Consider the following 17,675-nt stretch of genomic DNA (forward strand, 5'->3'; position numbering starts at 1 on the left):
GGGTAGAACAAACAAGATGTATAATTATGTGCTTAATTGTAAAACACTGGGCAAAACTGTCACTGAAAAAGACCTGGGTGTATGGGTGGACGACAAACTCACATTTAGTGGCCAGTGTCAGGCAGCTGCTGCAAAGGCAAATAAAATTATGGGATGCATTAAAAGAGGCATAGATGCTCATGAGGAGAACATAATTTTACCTCTATATAAGTCACTAGTGCGACCACACTTAGAATACTGTGTACAGTTCTGGTCTCCGGGGTATAAGAAAGACATAGCTGAACTGGAGCGGGTGCAGAGAAGAGCGACCAAGGTTATTAGGGAACTAGGGGGTCTGCAATACCAAGACAGGTTATTACACTTGGGGTTATTTAGTTTGGAAAATTGAAGGCTTAGGGGTGATGTTATTACAATGTATAAATATATGCGGGGACAATACCAAGACCTTTCTAATGATCTTTTTACTCTTAGACCTGTGACTGGGACAAGGGGGCATCCTCTACGTCTGGAGGAAAGAAGGTTTAAGCATACTCACAGACGCGGATTCTTTACTGTAAGAGCAGTGAGACTATGGAACTCTTTGCCATATGACGTTGTAATGAGTGATTCCCTACTAAAATTTAAGAGGGGACTGGATGTCTTTCTTGAAAAGTATAATATTACAGGGTATATACACTAGTTTCCTTAATATTGCATTGATCCAGGGAGCTAGTCTGATTGCCGTATGTGGAGTCGGGAAGGAATTTTTTCCCCAATGTGAAGCTTACTGTTTGCAACATGGGTTTTTTTTGCCTTCCTCTGGATCAACATGTTAGGGCAAGTTAGGATAGGATGGGTTGAACTAGATGGATTAAAGTCTTCCTTCAACCTCAATAACTATGTTACTATGTTATATAATACCACCAATATAATAAAGATTATTGATTAATTATATCCTGTTTGGTCTTTTCTGGTCGATTGGTCCCTTGGTTGGTTGGTTTTGATTCTTTAAATCAGTGGTTAAATCACTACTTTCACTAAACACTGGTGGTAGTTTATATAATTATTAGTATAATACTTTATTGTTGATATTACTATATATAATACTACATCTGGTGTTAATGTATTCTCTTATAGTATATGGTACAGTAGGAGTGGTTCTTATCACGCACATCGCTGTAATACGTCTATGCTATGTAGTGCATCTACATGTGGTATTTTTACATGTGATGACGGTGGTATTTCTGCCATATCACAATGTGGTCCATGTACGCGGCTGGCAGAACCGTCCAGTTCTTTGAACATCTGGGTATTTTCTGCATGGCCGGCAAGTTGTATCTAATAGCAGACTCTGAATCACTTCCTTCCCACATCGGTTGGTGTAAGAAGAAAAATCTTAATCTAATTAAAGCAACTTACATTTCTCACTGGATTGATGAGTGACTGTCGTTCACCCTCTGATCCCACAAGCAATAGATTTGATCATTCAAATACTGGTACAACAGGGGTTTAGATAATGTCTGGCCTAAAAATTGTTTGTGATTAACTTGTTGATCACCGATTGTTGATAGTTGACATGCATATGGGGGGATCTGTGGATGATGCACTGTTATGCGGGATCTGTGGATGACGCACTGTTATGGAGTATGTGTGGATGATGCATTGTTAGGGGGATATTTGGATCATAGAATCATAGAATGGTAGAGTTGGAAGTGATCTTTGGGGTCATCTGGTCCAACCCCCTGCTCAATGCAGGATTCACTAAATCATCCCAGACAGATGTCTGTCCAGCCTCTGTTTGAAGACTTCCATTGAAGGAGAACTCACCACCTCTTGTGGCAGTCTGCTCCACTCATTGATCACTCTATCAATTAGTTTTTTCTAATATCTAATCTGTTTCTCCTCCCATTCAGTTTCATCCCATTGCTTCTACTGTAGACAGCCCTTGAGATATTTGTAGACAGCTATTAAGTCTCCTCTCCACACTGTTATGGGGAATCTGTGGATTACACACTGTTATGGGGAATCTGTGGATTACACACTGTTATGGGGAATCTGTGGATTACACACTGTTATGGGGAATCTGTGGATTACACTGTTATGGGGTATCTGTGGATGACGCACTGTTATGGGGTATCTGTGGATGACGCACTATTATGAGGTATCTGTGGATGACACACTGTTATAGGGGATCTGTAGATGACGGAGTGTTATAGGGGATCTGTAGATGACAGACTGTTATGGGGATCTGTAGATGATGGACTGTTATAGGGGATCTGTAGATGACGGACTGTTATGGGGGATCTGTACATGACGGACTACTGTGGGGGATCTGTAGATGACAGACTGTTATGGGGGATCTGTAGATGACAGACTTATGGGGGATCTGTAGATGACGGACTGTTGTGGGGGATCTGTAGATGACAGACTGTTATGGGGGATTTGTAGATGACAGACTTATGGGGGATCTGTAGATGACAGACTTATGGGGGATCTGTAGATGACAGACTGTTATGGGAGATCTGTAGATGACGGACTGTTATGGGGGATCTGTAGATGACGGACTGTTATGGCTGATCTGTAGATGAGGGACTTTTATGGGGGATTTGTAGATGGCACACTGCTATGGGGGATCTGTAGATGATGCACTGTCATTTGGGTGTTTCAATCTGGCATATTATGGGACATTGTTGTCAGGATTACTACTATGGGACATGTGAGTTTGTCATACACAGAAGCAATTCCTTAATGACTTCATGGTTTGTAACCTCTGAATCTGAACCACAATGTTCTTATTACCAGACAGCAAGCGGAGATCTTGAAATTATAAGGAATTGAATCAATTTATTTACATAAAACCTCATTAAGCGATACCCAATTTGTGATTAATTCATTCTTCATTTCCATTATTTGTTTAGTCGCCAGTTTATTCAGTCGCTTTGTGTTTTGTTTGTGCTCGCTCATTTCTTGTTGCTTTTGTTTGGTGTCTAATCTGCCCCGCTTGCAATTTCCAGCAGCCTTGAGTTATCCCGAAAAGACGAACAGAAATAAAAGCCTTCCCAGCAGCAAAATGTTCGGCTTCTCAGTCCAATAAATGAGGAAGGATCTGCCATGAAAGCGCTTGACTGCGAGGCGGCCAATAATTAATTGAACTGAAGTTCATTTACTGAAGTTGGCTCCTTCCACTGCGTCATTTATGGAGACTGGGAACAGATCTTCAAATGAACTGTTGTATTCTGCTCTTGATTATTTAGTAATGAGTCCAATCATCAGCTCCAGATTATTATGACAGAGCCGACTGATTAGTATTCAGAATGTGGTAAATAAACAAACTGTTACCACTTAAAGGGTCTGGGGTCCATACAAGGTTTACCTAAATAACTTGGTTGTACCAATAATATTCAGGAATTTCTTATTTCTTCAGCATTGTCCTTTACTGAGTAATATAGTACTGCCCCCTATGTACAAGAATATACCTACTAAAATACTGCTCCTATGTACAAGAATATAACTACTATAATACTGCCCCTATGTACAAGAGTATAACTACTATAATACTGCTCCTATGTACAAGAATATACCTACTATAATACTGCTCCTATGTACAAGAATATACCTACTATAATACTGCCCCTATGTGCAAGATTATAACTACTATTATACTGCCCCTATATACAAGATTATAGATACTATAATTCTGCCCTCTATGTACAAGAATATAGCTACTATAATACTGCCTCATGTACAAGAATATAACTACTATAATACTCTCCCTATGTACAAGAATATAACTACTATAATACTGCTCCTATGTACAAGAATATAACTAATATAGTACTGGCTCCTATGTACAAGAATATAACTAATATAATACTGTCCCTATGTACAAGAATATAACTACTATAATACTGCTGCCTATGTACAAGAATATAACCACTATAATACTGCCCCCATGTACAAGAATATAGCTACTATAACACTGCTGCCTATGTACAAGAATATAACTACTATAATACTGCCCCCTATGTACAAGAATATAACTACTATAATACTGTCGCTATGTACAAGAATATAACTACTATAATACTGCCCCTATGTACAAGAATATAACTACTATAATACTGCCCCTATGTACAAGAATATAACTACTATAATGCTGCCCCATATGTACAGGAATATAACTACTATAATACTGCCCCCTATGTACAATAATATAACTACTATAATACTGCCCCTATGTACAAGAATATAACTACTATAATACTATCCCTATGTATAAGAATATAACTACTATAATACTGCCCTGTATGTACAAGAATATATCTACTATAATACTGCCCCTATGTATAAGAATATAACTACTATAACACTGCTGCCTATGTACAAGAATATAACTACTATAAAACTACCCCCTATGTACAAGAATATAACTGCTATAATACTGCCGCTATGTACAAGAATATAACTGCTATAATACTGCCCCATGTGCAAGAGTATAACTACTATAATACTGCCCCTATGTACAAGAATATAACTACTATAATACTGCCCCATGTACAAGCATATAACTACTATAATAATATAATACTGTCACCTATGTATAATACTGCCCCTATGTACAAGAATATAACTACTATAATACTGCTCCTATGTAGAAGAATATAACTACTATAATACTGCTCCTATGTACAAGAATATACTATAATATTGAAAATATGCAAAAAAGTTTAGTGTCTGCTCACCTCCTCCTGGAGCACGCGGATGCTGCTTGTGCGGCAAGTTTTCAGAACTTAGAAAAAAATAAGTCCAGCGCTGTAAGCCCATAAAATCCATTTTCTTTTATTCCATAACTTCAAATAGCATAAAAACAATTAAGTCATAGTCCAGACATTAAAAACAAACGTGTTTCAACGCAAAAAAAAAAAAAGTACAACAGCCTATATCAATCACAATAAAGACAGATAAAATGGCATGCATAACCAAGTATTTATATAGTCTTGCTTTTAATACATTTAGGAGGCCGTAATGGCACAACATATATAAAAAACGTAGAGTAGGACTGCTCCAAATGAGAATGCCTTGGCATGGTGGGGTGGCTCAAAGAATTGATCAATTGTTTGCCAATTGTCTCACTTTAAAGTACAGTTAGAAACCAATATGTGCATATGCACTGTATGCATTGCGTTCTGACCATAGGCAGTGCTGGCTTCTTGGCTTTTTTATTTGATGTTGGTTTGTGGCTGACCCTCACTTTTTGCCGTGCGCGCTTGGTTATGGACGCCATTCGATCTGTCTGTATCGTGATTGATCTAGGCTGTTGTACGCACAGTCTCAGCAAGAGAAATAGCACTGTTCTATGTATAGGATGCAGTGATTCCGCGTGTGTTCAATGAACACATGCGGAATCACTACGCGTGCAAAAGGGGGCAGCGCTTTGGGCGGGGCGAGTATCCCCTACGTTCAAAGCGCTGCCAATCCGGAACGTGGAGACATACCCTAATACTGTCTCGGAAGTACGTGAAATATAACTACTATAATGGTGCCCGTATGCACAAGAATATAACTACTATAATACTGCATTATATGTACAAGAATATAACTACTATAATACTGCCCCCTATGTACAAGAATATAACTACAATAATACTGTCCCTATGTACAAGAATATAACTACTATAATACTGCCCTTACGTACAAGAATATAACTACTATAATACTGCCCCTATGTACAAGAATATAACTACTATAATACTGCTCTGTGTACAAGAATATAACTAGTATAATACTGCCCCTATGTTCAAGAATATAACTACTAAAATACTGCTCCCTATGTTATAGAATATAACTGCTATAATACTGCCCACCATGTACAAGATTCTAACTACTATAATACTGCTCCTATGTACAAGAATATAACTACTATAATACTGCCCCCATGTACAAGAATATAACTACTATAATACTGTCCCTATGTGCAAGAATATAACTACTATAATACTGCCCCCTATGTACAAGAATATAACTACTATAATACTGTCCCTATGTACAAGAATATAACTACTATAATACTGCCCCCTATGTACAAGAATATAACTACTATAATACTGCCCCTATGTACAAGAATATAACTACTATAATACTGCCCCCTATGTACAAGAATATAACTATTATAATACTGCCCCTATGTTCAAGAATATAACTACTATAATACTGTCCCTATGTACAAGAATATAACTACTATAATACTGCCCCCTATGTGCAAGAATATAACTACTATAATACTGCCCCTATGTACAAGAAGATAACTACTATAATACTGCCCCCTATGTACAAGAATATAACTATTATAATACTGCCCCTATGTTCAAGAATATAACTACTATAATACTGTCCCTATGTACAAGAATATAACTACTAAAATACTGCTCCCTATGTACAAGAATATGACTAATATAATACTGCTCCGTGTACAAGAATATAACTACTATAATACTGCCCCTATGTTCAAGAATATAACTACTATAATACTGTCCCTATGTACAAGAATATAACTACTAAAATACTGCTCCCTATGTTACAGAATATAACTGCTATAATACTGCCCACCATGTACAAGATTATAACTACTATAATACTGCTCCTATGTACAAGAATATAACTACTATAATACTGTCCCTATGTACAAGAATATAGCTACTATAATACTGCCCCCTATGTACAAGAATATAACTAATATAATACTGCTCCGTGTACAAGAATATAACTACTATAATACTGCCCCTATGTTCAAGAATATAACTACTATAATACTGTCCCTATGTACAAGAATATAACTACAAAAATACTGCTCCCTATGTTATAGAATATAACTGCTATAATACTGCCCACCATGCACAAGATTATAACTACTATAATACTGCTCCTATGTACAAGAATATAACTACTATAATACTGTCCCTATGTACAAGAATATAACTACTTTAATACTGCCCCTATGTACAAGAATATAACTACTATAATACTGCCCCCTATGTACAAGAATGACTAATATAATACTGCTCCGTGTACAAGAATATAACTACTATAATACTGCGCCTATGTTCAAGAATATAACTACTATAATACTGTCACTATGTACAAGAATATAACTATTATAATACTGCCCTTATGTACAAGAATATAACTACTATAATACTGCCCCCTATGTACAAGAATATAACTACTATAATACTGTCCCTATTTACAAGAATATAACTACTATAATTCTGCCCCCTATGTACAAGAATATAACTACTATAATACTGCCCCTATGTGCAAGAATATAACTACTATAATACTGCCCCTATGTACAAGAATATAACTACTATAATACTGCCCCCTATGTACAAGAATATAACTATTATAATACTGCCCCTATGTTCAAGAATATAACTACTAAAATACTGCTCCCTATGTACAAGAATATGACTAATATAATACTGCTCCGTGTGCAAGAATATAACTACTATAATACTGCCCCTATGTACAAGAATATAACTACTATAATACTGTCCCTATGTACAAGAATATAACTACTATAATACTGCCCCTATGTACAAGAATATAACTACTATAATACTGCCCCCTATGTACAAGAATATGACTAATATAATACTGCTCCGTGTACAAGAATATAACTACTATAATACTGCGCCTATGTTCAAGAATATAACTACTATAATACTGTCCCTATGTACAAGAATATAACTACTATAATACTGTCCCTATGTACAAGAATATAACTACTATAATACTGCCCCTATATACAAGAATATAACTACTATAATACTGCCCCTATGTACAAGAATATAACTACTATAATACTGCCCCTATGTACAAGAATATAACTACTATAATACTGCTCCTATGTACAAGAATATAACTACTATAATACTGCCCCCCTATGTACAAGAATATACAGTGGGGAAAAAAAGTATTTAGTTAGTCAGCAATAGTGCAAGTTCCACCACTTAAAAAGATGAGAGGCGTCTGTAATTTACATCATAGGTAGACCTCAACTATGGGAGACAAACTGAGAAAAAAAATCCAGAAAATCGCATTGTCTGTTTTTTTTTCATTTTATTTGCATATTATAGTGGAAAATAAGTATTTGGTCAGAAACAAGCAATCAAGATTTCTGGCTCTCACAGACCTGTAACTTCTTCTTTAAGAGTCTCCTCTTTCCTCCACTCATTACCTGTAGTAATGGCACCTGTTTAAACTTGTTATCAGTATAAAAAGACACCTGTGCACACCCTCAAACAGTCTGACTCCAAACTCCACTATGGTGAAGACCAAAGAGCTGTCAAAGGACACCAGAAACAAAATTGTAGCCCTGCACCAGGCTGGGAAGACTGAATCTGCAATAGCCAACCAGCTTGGAGTGAAGAAATCAACTGTGGGAGCAATAATTAGAAAATGGAAGACATACAAGACCACTGATAATCTCCCTCGATCTGGTGCTCCACGCAAAATCCCACCCCGTGGGGTCAGAATGATCACAAGAACGGTGAGCAAAAATCCCAGAACCACGCGGGGGGACCTAGTGAATGAACTGCAGAGAGCTGGGACCAATTTAACAAGGCCTACCATAAGTAACACACTACGCCACCATGGACTCAGATCCTGCAGTGCCAGACGTGTCCCACTGCTTAAGCCTGTACATGTCCGGGCCCGTCTGAAGTTTGCTAGAGAGCATTTGGATGATCCAGAGGAGTTTTGGGAGAATGTCCTATGGTCTGATGAAACCAAACTGGAACTGTTTGGAAGAAACACAACTTGTCGTGTTTGGAGGAAAAAGAATACTGAGTTGCATCCATCAAACACCATACCTACTGTAAAGCATGGTGGTGGAAACATCATGCTTTGGGGCTGTTTCTCTGCAAAGGGGCCAGGACGACTGATCCGGGTACATGAAAGAATGAATGGGGCCATGTATCGTGAGATTTTGAGTGCAAACCTCCTTCCATCAGCAAGGGCATTGAAGATGAAACGTGGCTGGGTCTTTCAACATGACAATGATCCAAAGCACACCGCCAGGGCAACGAAGGAGTGGCTTCGTAAGAAGCATTTCAAGGTCCTGGAGTGGCCTAGCCAGTCTCCAGATCTCAACCCTATAGAAAACCTTTGGAGGGAGTTGAAAGTCCGTGTTGCCAAGCGAAAAGCCAAAAACATCACTGCTCTAGAGGAGATCTGCATGGAGGAATGGGCCAACATACCAACAACAGTGTGTGGCAACCTTGTGAAGACTTACAGAAAACGTTTGACCTCTGTCATTGCCAACAAAGGATATATCACAAAGTATTGAGATGAAATTTTGTTTCTGACCAAATACTTATTTTCCACCATAATATGCAAATAAAATGAAAAAAAAAACAGACAATGTGATTTTCTGGATTTTTTTTTCTCAGTTTGTCTCCCATAGTTGAGGTCTACCTATGATGTAAATTACAGACGCCTCTCATCTTTTTAAGTGGTGGAACTTGCACTATTGCTGACTGACTAAATACTTTTTTTCCCCACTGTAACTACTATAATACTGCCACCTATGTGCAAGAATATAACTACAATACTACATCTTTCTATTTAAGTACATATTACATTCCCCTCTTCAACACCTGACCCAGCTGCTCTCACCTTTTCAAATGACTTTTGCAGAGAAAATTGACCTCCAGTTTCTACATACAGTTGTGTGAAAAGGTGTTTCCCCCGTCTTGATTTCCTATTGTTTTGCCTGTTTGGCACACTTAATGTGTCACAATCAAATGTTAACCATTAGACAAAGATAACACAAGTAAACACAATATGCTGTTTTTAAATAAAGCTCTTTATTATTAAGGGAAAACTAAATCCAAACTTTCAGGGCCCTGAGTGAAAAAGTGATTGCCCCCTAAATTTAATAACTGGTTGGACCACCCTTAGCAGAAACAACTGCAATCAAGCGTTTGCGATAACTGGTAATAAGTTTTTTACAGCGCTTTGGAGGAATTTTGATGCACTCCTCTTTGCAGAATTTGTTGTAATTCAGCCATGGTGGGGGGGTTTCCGAACATGAACTGCCTTTTCAGGTCATGCCACAGCATCTCAAGTGGATTAAGGTCAGGACTTTGACTAGACCACTCCAAAGTCTTAATTTTGGCGCTCTGCCATGCTGGTCATTTTTGCCCAGTCTCTTTCTTATGCTGGAGTCATGAACACTGATCTTAACTGAGGCAAGTGAGGCCTGCAGTTCTTTGTATGTTGTTGTGGGTATTTTGTGACCTCTGGGATGAGTTGCTGCTGTGCTCTTAGGGTAATTTTGGTGGGCTAGTAACACCTGTGAAGGTTCACAACTGTTCCATGTTTTTGCCATTTGTGAATAATGGCTCTCATTGTGGTTCACTGGAGTCCCAAAGCTTTAGAAATGGCTTTATAACCTTTTCCAGATTAATAGATCTCAATTACTTTGTCTCTCATTTGGTCAAGAATTTCTTTGGATCGCGGCATGATGTCTAGCTTTTGATGATCTTTTCGTCTACTTCACTTTGTCAGGCAGGTCTTATTTAAGTGATTCCTTGATTGAGAACAGGTGTGTTTAGGGCATTTGAACTCCGCTTCCCAAAGATGTGATAAACCACAGTTAATTTATGTTTTAAGGGGGGGGGGGGGGGGCAATCAATTTTTCACACAGGACCATGCAGGTTTTGGATATCTTTTTCCCTTAATAATAAAAACCTTCATTTAAAAGCTGCATTTTACGTTTCCTCGTGTTATCTTTGTCTAATATTTAAACTTGTTTGGTGATCTGGAACATTTACGTCTGACAAACTTGCAAGAATGGGAAATCAGGAAGGGAGCAAACACTTTTTCACATAACTGTAAAGCTTAGAAAGATTTATCTAGTCAGCATTTAACTATGTGACGTCATAGACCTAATGAAAAAGAGAAGAATTTACAGGGTGGAGTGAGCAATTGTACGTAGACAGTGCTATATAATGTGATAATTGCAATGTAGGAAGAGGATAAAATCTTTCATGGGAGGAGGAGTGCTTCTTTAAGATAGATAGATGAATGTGTCTGTAACCTTCACCAGTTGACTTTCATGGTGGCTTTCTTTGATATTTTGCACGTGGCATCAGTGATGTTCTGCAGTCTTACGTCTGACCTGAATTAAATTCCATATATTTGGGCACACTTTCCCTTATCAGATAAAAAGTCAATCTCTTTCTTAAAATCCATTGCTTCCCCTCCGCAGGCCATCTTATAAGATGGTCGTACAATACACAGCACAATGACGTCCTGTCCCATTTGCTTAGCTTCACGCTGGGCGGCAGTGACACGCGGCTTTTCCCAGAATTCTCCTATAGGCGCGGGAGCGCTCGGCAAGGAGCTTGGCTCCTCTACTCTGTACGGTTTTTGACTTCACGGCCATACAAGCTGATGCAATATGACAGGAGAGGCTCAGAGGAATCGCTGGCTGCGAATCTGAGCTACATGAGGACAGTACAATTTCCTTTTCTGAGCGCTACCGCAGTTACACGAGGAATGAATCAGCTCATTATGTGAAATGCACTACTGATCCAGATGTATATAATAAGCCTGCACTCTGACACTATTATATCAGAAATGTGTTTTGTGGAAATCTGCTGTTTTTTTTTTTTTTTTGAGTAGATTTCATTTTAGCGTTTAATACTTTATTCTTATACATAGAGGCAGTGTTATAGTATTATTATTATTTATTTATATAGCGCCATTAATTCCATGGTGCTGTACATGAGAAGGGGGAGTTACGTACAAAGTTATAGATATCGCTAACAGTAAACAAATTTACAATGACAGACTGGTACAGAGGGGAGAGGACCCTGTCCTTGCGGACTTACATTCTATGGGATAGACAGAAGGTCGGGGGTGCAGCAGCTCTGGCGGTGATGAGGCGGCAGCTCAGGTGCTGGTGAGACGGCAGAATGGTTATTGCAGTCTATAAGCTTTCCTGAAAAGACGGGTTTTCAGGTTCCGTTTGAAGGATCCGAGGGTGGTGGATAATCGGACGTGTTGAGGCATGGAGTTCCAGAGGATAGGGGATATTGGGGAGAAAACTTGGAGGCGGTTGTGTGAGGAACGAATAAATGTGGTGGAGAATAGGAGGTCTTGGGGGGATCGAAGAGTACGTGAGGGAAGATATTGGGAGATTAGTTCAGAGATATAGGGAGGGGAAAGGTTGTGGATGGCTTTGTATGTAAGTGTTAGTAGTTTGAACTGGATTCGTTGGAGAATTGGGAGCCAGTGGAGGGAATTGCGGAGAGGAGAGACAGGGGAGTAGCGAGGAGAGAGGTGGATAAGTCGGGCAGCAGAGTTGAGCACAGACTGGAGTGGTGCAAGAGAGTTAGCAGGGAGGCCACAGTGGAGAGTGTTGCAGTAGTCAAGGCGGGAGATGATGAGGGCATGTACAAGAGTTTTAGTAGATTGAGGGCTGAGGAAGGGACGGATTCTGGAAATATTTTTGAGTTGGAGGCGACAGGAGGTGGCAAGAGTTTGGACATGTGGCTTGAAGGACAGGGCAGAGTCGAGAGTTACTCCGAGGCAGTGGATTTCAGGTGCGGGAGAGAGCGTGATGCCGTTTACCATAATAGATAGATCGGGTAGGGAAGATACGTGAGATGGAGGAAAGATAATGAGTTCAGTTTTGTCTACATTGAGTTTTAGGAAGCGAGAGGTGAAAAACAAGGATATGGCTGATAGACACTGCGGGATTCTGGGCCAAAGAGGTAGATCTGAGTGTCGTCCGCATACAGGTGGTACTGGAAGCCATGGGACTTTACGAGTCCTAGGCCAAGAGTATAGATGGAAAAAAGTAGGGGCCCCAGGACAGAACCTTGGGGGACTCCAACAGAGAGAGGGCGGGATGAGGAGGTAGTGTGGGAGTGGGAAACGCTGAATGTGTGGTCAGAAAGGTATGAGGAAATCCAGGACAGTGCAAGGTCTTTGATGCCAAGGGAAGAAAGAATCTGTAGCAGAAGGCAGTGGTCAACATTGTCAAAGGCAGAGGACAGGTTGAGAAGGAGGAGGATGGAGAACTGTCTGATAGCTTTGGCTGTGAGTAAGTCATTAGTAATTTTGGTCAGGGCAGTTTCAGAGGAGTGGTGGGGGCGGAAGCCAGATTGCAGGATGTCAAAGAGGGAGTTAGATGAGAAGTGGGAGGAAAGTTGAGCCTGCACATGCTGTTCAAGGAGTTTGGAAGCAAACAGGAACAGTGATATGGGGCGATAGCTGGGCATAGCAGTTGGGTCAAGGTTTGATTTTTTGAGGATGGGTGTAATGGTAGCATGTTTGAAGGCAGAGGGGAATGTACCAGAAGATAGGGATAGGTTGAAGAGATGGGTTAGGGCTGTAAAGATCATGTTAGTGAGGTTGGGGAGCAGGTGGGAAGGGATGGGGTGAAGTGCACAGGTGGTGAGGCGTGATTTGGAAAGGAGATTAGCTCTCCTTCAGTGATGTTGGAGAAGGAGGTTATTAGAGAAGGGCAGAGGTCTGGTATGTGGAGTGGTTGAGGTGGTGGAACAGTAAATGTTTGCCTTGTTTGGTCGATCTTGTTTTTGAAATAGGTGGCAAAGTCCTGAGCAGAGAGTGGAGGTGGCAGTGATGGGCAGAGGAGAGAGTTAAATGTGCTGAACAGTTGTTTTGGGTTGTGGGATAATGAAGATACAAGGTTTGTGAAATAGGTCTGTTTAGCAGAGGTGAGGGCTGATTTAAAAGCAAGTGTAGCTTGTTTCAAAGCAGTGAAGTCGTCTGGCAGGCGTGTTTTCTTCCAACGCCGTTCCGCGACCCTGAATGCTAGCAGTATTATAGTAGTTATATTCTTGTACTTAGGGGCAGTATTATAGTAGTTATATTCTTGTACATAGGGGCAGTATTATAGTAGTTATATTCTAGTATATAGGGGCAGTATTATAGTAGTTATATTCTTGTACATAGGGGCAGTATTATAGTAGTTATATTCTTGTACATAGGGGCAGTATTATAGTAGTTATATTCTTGTACATAGGGGCAGTATTATAGTAGTTATATTCTTGTACATAGAGAGCAGTATTATAGTTGTTATATTCTTGTACATAGGGGCAGTATTATAGTAGTTATATTCTAGTATATAGGGGCAGTATTATAGTAGTTATATTCTAGTATATAGGGTAGATTGTTGTCTCGTTGTAGATTATTTTATTTTCTCATTCTTCTCTGGTTAGTAATTCCCTGACTCTGGTTATTCACATTATGCTCTGTAAATATCAGCAAAGTCGAGGCACAGATTTGCCTGGTTTTATCTTTGGCTTCTCTTTGGATGTACCGTAGTTGAAGAAACATTCAGAACTTTATAAAAATGAAAAAAATTGGTTTGTGTTGCCATATTCTGAGACCGATATATATATTTTTATATATTTCAGTCGATGAAGTGTAAGAGAATTTTTTTTTTGAGTGGCAACTTTTCGTTCCAAGTAATCCAATGACTAAAATATGTATGACGTATCTGATTGCTGATAGGCTTAGATACAGTAGTTCATCCCACAGTATCACAGGTGAACTGAACTACAAAGAAACAGTAGACAGTGTCATACATGATACGATTAGATACACAGCTCAGCAGACAGTATCACACAAGATAGGATTAGATACACAGCTCAGCAAACAGTATCCCATATGATAGGATTAGATACACAGCTCAGCAGACAGTATCACACATGATAGTATTAGATACACAGCTCAGCAGACAGTATCACACAAGATAGGATTAGATACACAGCTCAGCAGACAGTATCCCATATGATAGGATTAGATACACAGCTCAGCAGACAGTATCACACAGGATAGGATTAGATACACAGCTCAGCAGACAGTATCACACATGATAGGATTAGATACACAGCTCAGCAGACAGTATCACACATGATAGGATTAGATAGACAGCTTAGCCGACAGTATCACACATGATAGGGTTAGATACACAGCTCAGCAGACAGTATCACACATGATAGGGTTAGATACATAGCTCAGCAGACAGTATCACACATGGTAGGATTAGATGCACAGTACACAGCCCTCTGCTGGACAGCACATGTCTGGGCCGCTGCTGCTCTCGGGGGTCTGTGCTGTGAGTGCAGGATTCCTCTCTCCTCCATGTCAGGAATACAGAGATGTTGGATTTAGGCCTTGTGTGTCCGGGGGCAGAAATCACCATTCATAAGATGTCTGCTGGAGTGTGATATGGACGGGCCGCAGCCTCCCCCCCGGGATGCATCTCCTGCCGGGAACCATTGATATTTCTTAATTTGTTCTAATTATTAACCATAGCGAGATTTCCATAGAGACTCACTGGGTGAGCGCCGAGGGCAACTGGTCCGCTCGGACCCTGTGCAGCTCATTATGCTTCTCACTGATGGCAGCATTTGGCTTCATTCCTCGTCCGTTATTCTAGAAGAAAGATGGAACAAAATGAATATTCGAGGCTTTGTATATTAGAAATATCTCTGTAGCACAGAATATTTAAAGATGAATTGTCATCAGGTCAAAAATGTCCAGTCTTTGTTCTTACTTTGTTCCCTCTACTTCCCTGAGCAATTTGTTTCTTGTTTTTTTTTTAGTTCAATATATGGTTCCAGAGATATGGGCCTTGTCTTTTAGAGTTAATATTTATGGCCTTTACGGAAGGGGTGTGGCTCACAATCCAATTATGCAAAGTAGTGTAAGGACACGCCCCATGATATTAAAACCATAACCATTAGCTCTAAATTAAAAGGCCCATAGCTGTGGAACCGGAGGGCGGATTTCAAAATAGCTAATAGCGTAATACTCGAGAGATCTAGAGGAATATAAACAGAAGAAAAACTGGACACTTTTGAAATGATAGCGCGTCCCCTTCGAGAAGCGCCTGATGGTATGGCACAGTGACCTGTTGTGTTGCTGAGAGCAGAGCTGAATTTGTTTTGATGTATTGATGAGGAGGAGTGTTTGCAGCAGCGCTGAGTATCTCAGATGAGAGGTATGCTGGTCTTGTGGGAGATTTCAGACTAAAATGTACATGGTACAAGGAGCAGGATTCCCAACAGCGCAGAGTATTTCAGATATTTGCTGATCTTTTTGTAGGTTATTACAAACTGTGAGCGTTATATAGTATTAGGAGCAGGGTCCTTACAGGGTGACCCTAATGTGCAGGCGCTTTATAGTAATGCTTCTTCCTTTTACCTAGGGCCGAGAAGACAGAGGTTCTGAGTGACGATCTCTTGCAGGTGAGTGTCACCATATATACCTGAGCTGTATAAATGTATGCACCCCCCCCCCCGACTATATACACAGTGAGCCCCCATGAGTCTTCCATGGTTGCAGATCACCGGATTAGTGGAGCATCTATCGATATTTTTGGTTGGGGACTGGGTTAAAATATTGGGGTGGTAAAGACATGAAGCTGCTAGTATTGGGGTTCCACATTGCAGCCCCCCACAGAGTGTCACGTCAGGTGTTGGAGGAAGGAGCTTATTCTAACTTCTTTCTGTTCCTTGCAGGTTGAGAAGCGTCTGGAGTTGGTGAAACAGGTCACCCACAGCACCCACAAGAAGCTCACTGCATGTTTACAGGGCCAGCAAGGGACCGAGACGGATAAAAGATCGGTAAGACACACAGTGCGCCCATAACAGGGCCAGCAACAGTGTATCCCAAAGATGGTGCAGATCAACAGTGCCCCCATAACAGGTGTGGAGACAAGGGGGGTCGGCGGGCACACAAGTCCGCTATCCGGAACCGCATGGACCAGGGATTGTCCCGCCGAACGCCCACTCTCCCATTAATGAGGGCAAAACGCTACTTGGACACTGCAGGGTGAGGGTAGAACAGTGTGGCAACCCTTTATTGAACTACAAAACAGGCAGATAATATGTAGAACAGTCCTAGCAAAATACCCCAAGATGGTGCACATTACAGAGTCCCACCCTTCCGCTGACTCTCCGGGATAATAGCAGTTGTGACTTCAGAGCTCCAAGGGTTGACCACCCCACCTGTGGCATACACAGAGAGGAGGTAACGACACGCTTAGGAAGACGACATTCCATTCAGTTACAAGGCCAACCTTGCTTCTCCGAACATATCCATGGTTCAGCGATGGTCAATGGAGCAGATCTGTATTCTTCCAACCAGGGTCGAGGTCCCCTAGGTTGTTTCCTGTACAATGATAGATCCATGTCCCTCGTGATGGAACAATGATGTGTGCGTGAATGTTTTGGCAGAATCTCTGGCTGTCTCTCTCTCTGTCTCTCAGACTTCCTATACAGTGACATGTAACCTATTTTTATACTTAACAAGTGTCCTTCATTCAGTATTTACATAAAGGGTAATAATGGAGATGAGATCAAATAGCATTATTTAATCTAATTGATTATTTAGCCCCTTTCTGACATCAGACGTACTATCCCATCCACGGTACCCGGGCCCGTATTACCGGGGACAGGATAGTACGTCAGCGCGATCAGCGGCGCCCCCGGGGGGGGGGAGCGCCGCTGATTGCAGCCGGGTGTCAGATGATTATCACAGCTGACACCCGGCACTATGTGTCAGGGGCGGTCACGGACCGCCCCCGGCACATTAACCCCTGGCACACTGCGATCAAACATGATCGCAGTATACCGGGGGATTAGGGAAGC

General features: G+C 40.5%; 1 protein-coding gene across 9 annotated transcripts in view; it reads left to right on the forward strand.

Annotated features, from left to right (window-relative positions):
* ARHGAP44 (Rho GTPase activating protein 44) overlaps window positions 1-17,675 on the forward strand; it is a 160,485-nt gene that overhangs the window by 78,270 nt on the left and 64,540 nt on the right. For all 9 annotated transcript variants that reach the window (XM_073559646.1, XM_073559649.1, XM_073559650.1 and 6 more), the window contains exons 2-3: window positions 16,232-16,271; window positions 16,545-16,649. In XM_073559646.1, coding sequence (XP_073415747.1) covers window positions 16,232-16,271; window positions 16,545-16,649 — 145 coding nt within the window. The remainder of the gene's footprint in view (window positions 1-16,231; window positions 16,272-16,544; window positions 16,650-17,675) is intronic.

Source organism: Dendrobates tinctorius, unplaced genomic scaffold (genome assembly GCF_039654945.1).
Source record: "Dendrobates tinctorius isolate UK_male_01 unplaced genomic scaffold, ASM3965494v1 ptg000014l, whole genome shotgun sequence".
In the NCBI taxonomy this organism is placed as follows: domain Eukaryota; kingdom Metazoa; phylum Chordata; class Amphibia; order Anura; family Dendrobatidae; genus Dendrobates; species Dendrobates tinctorius.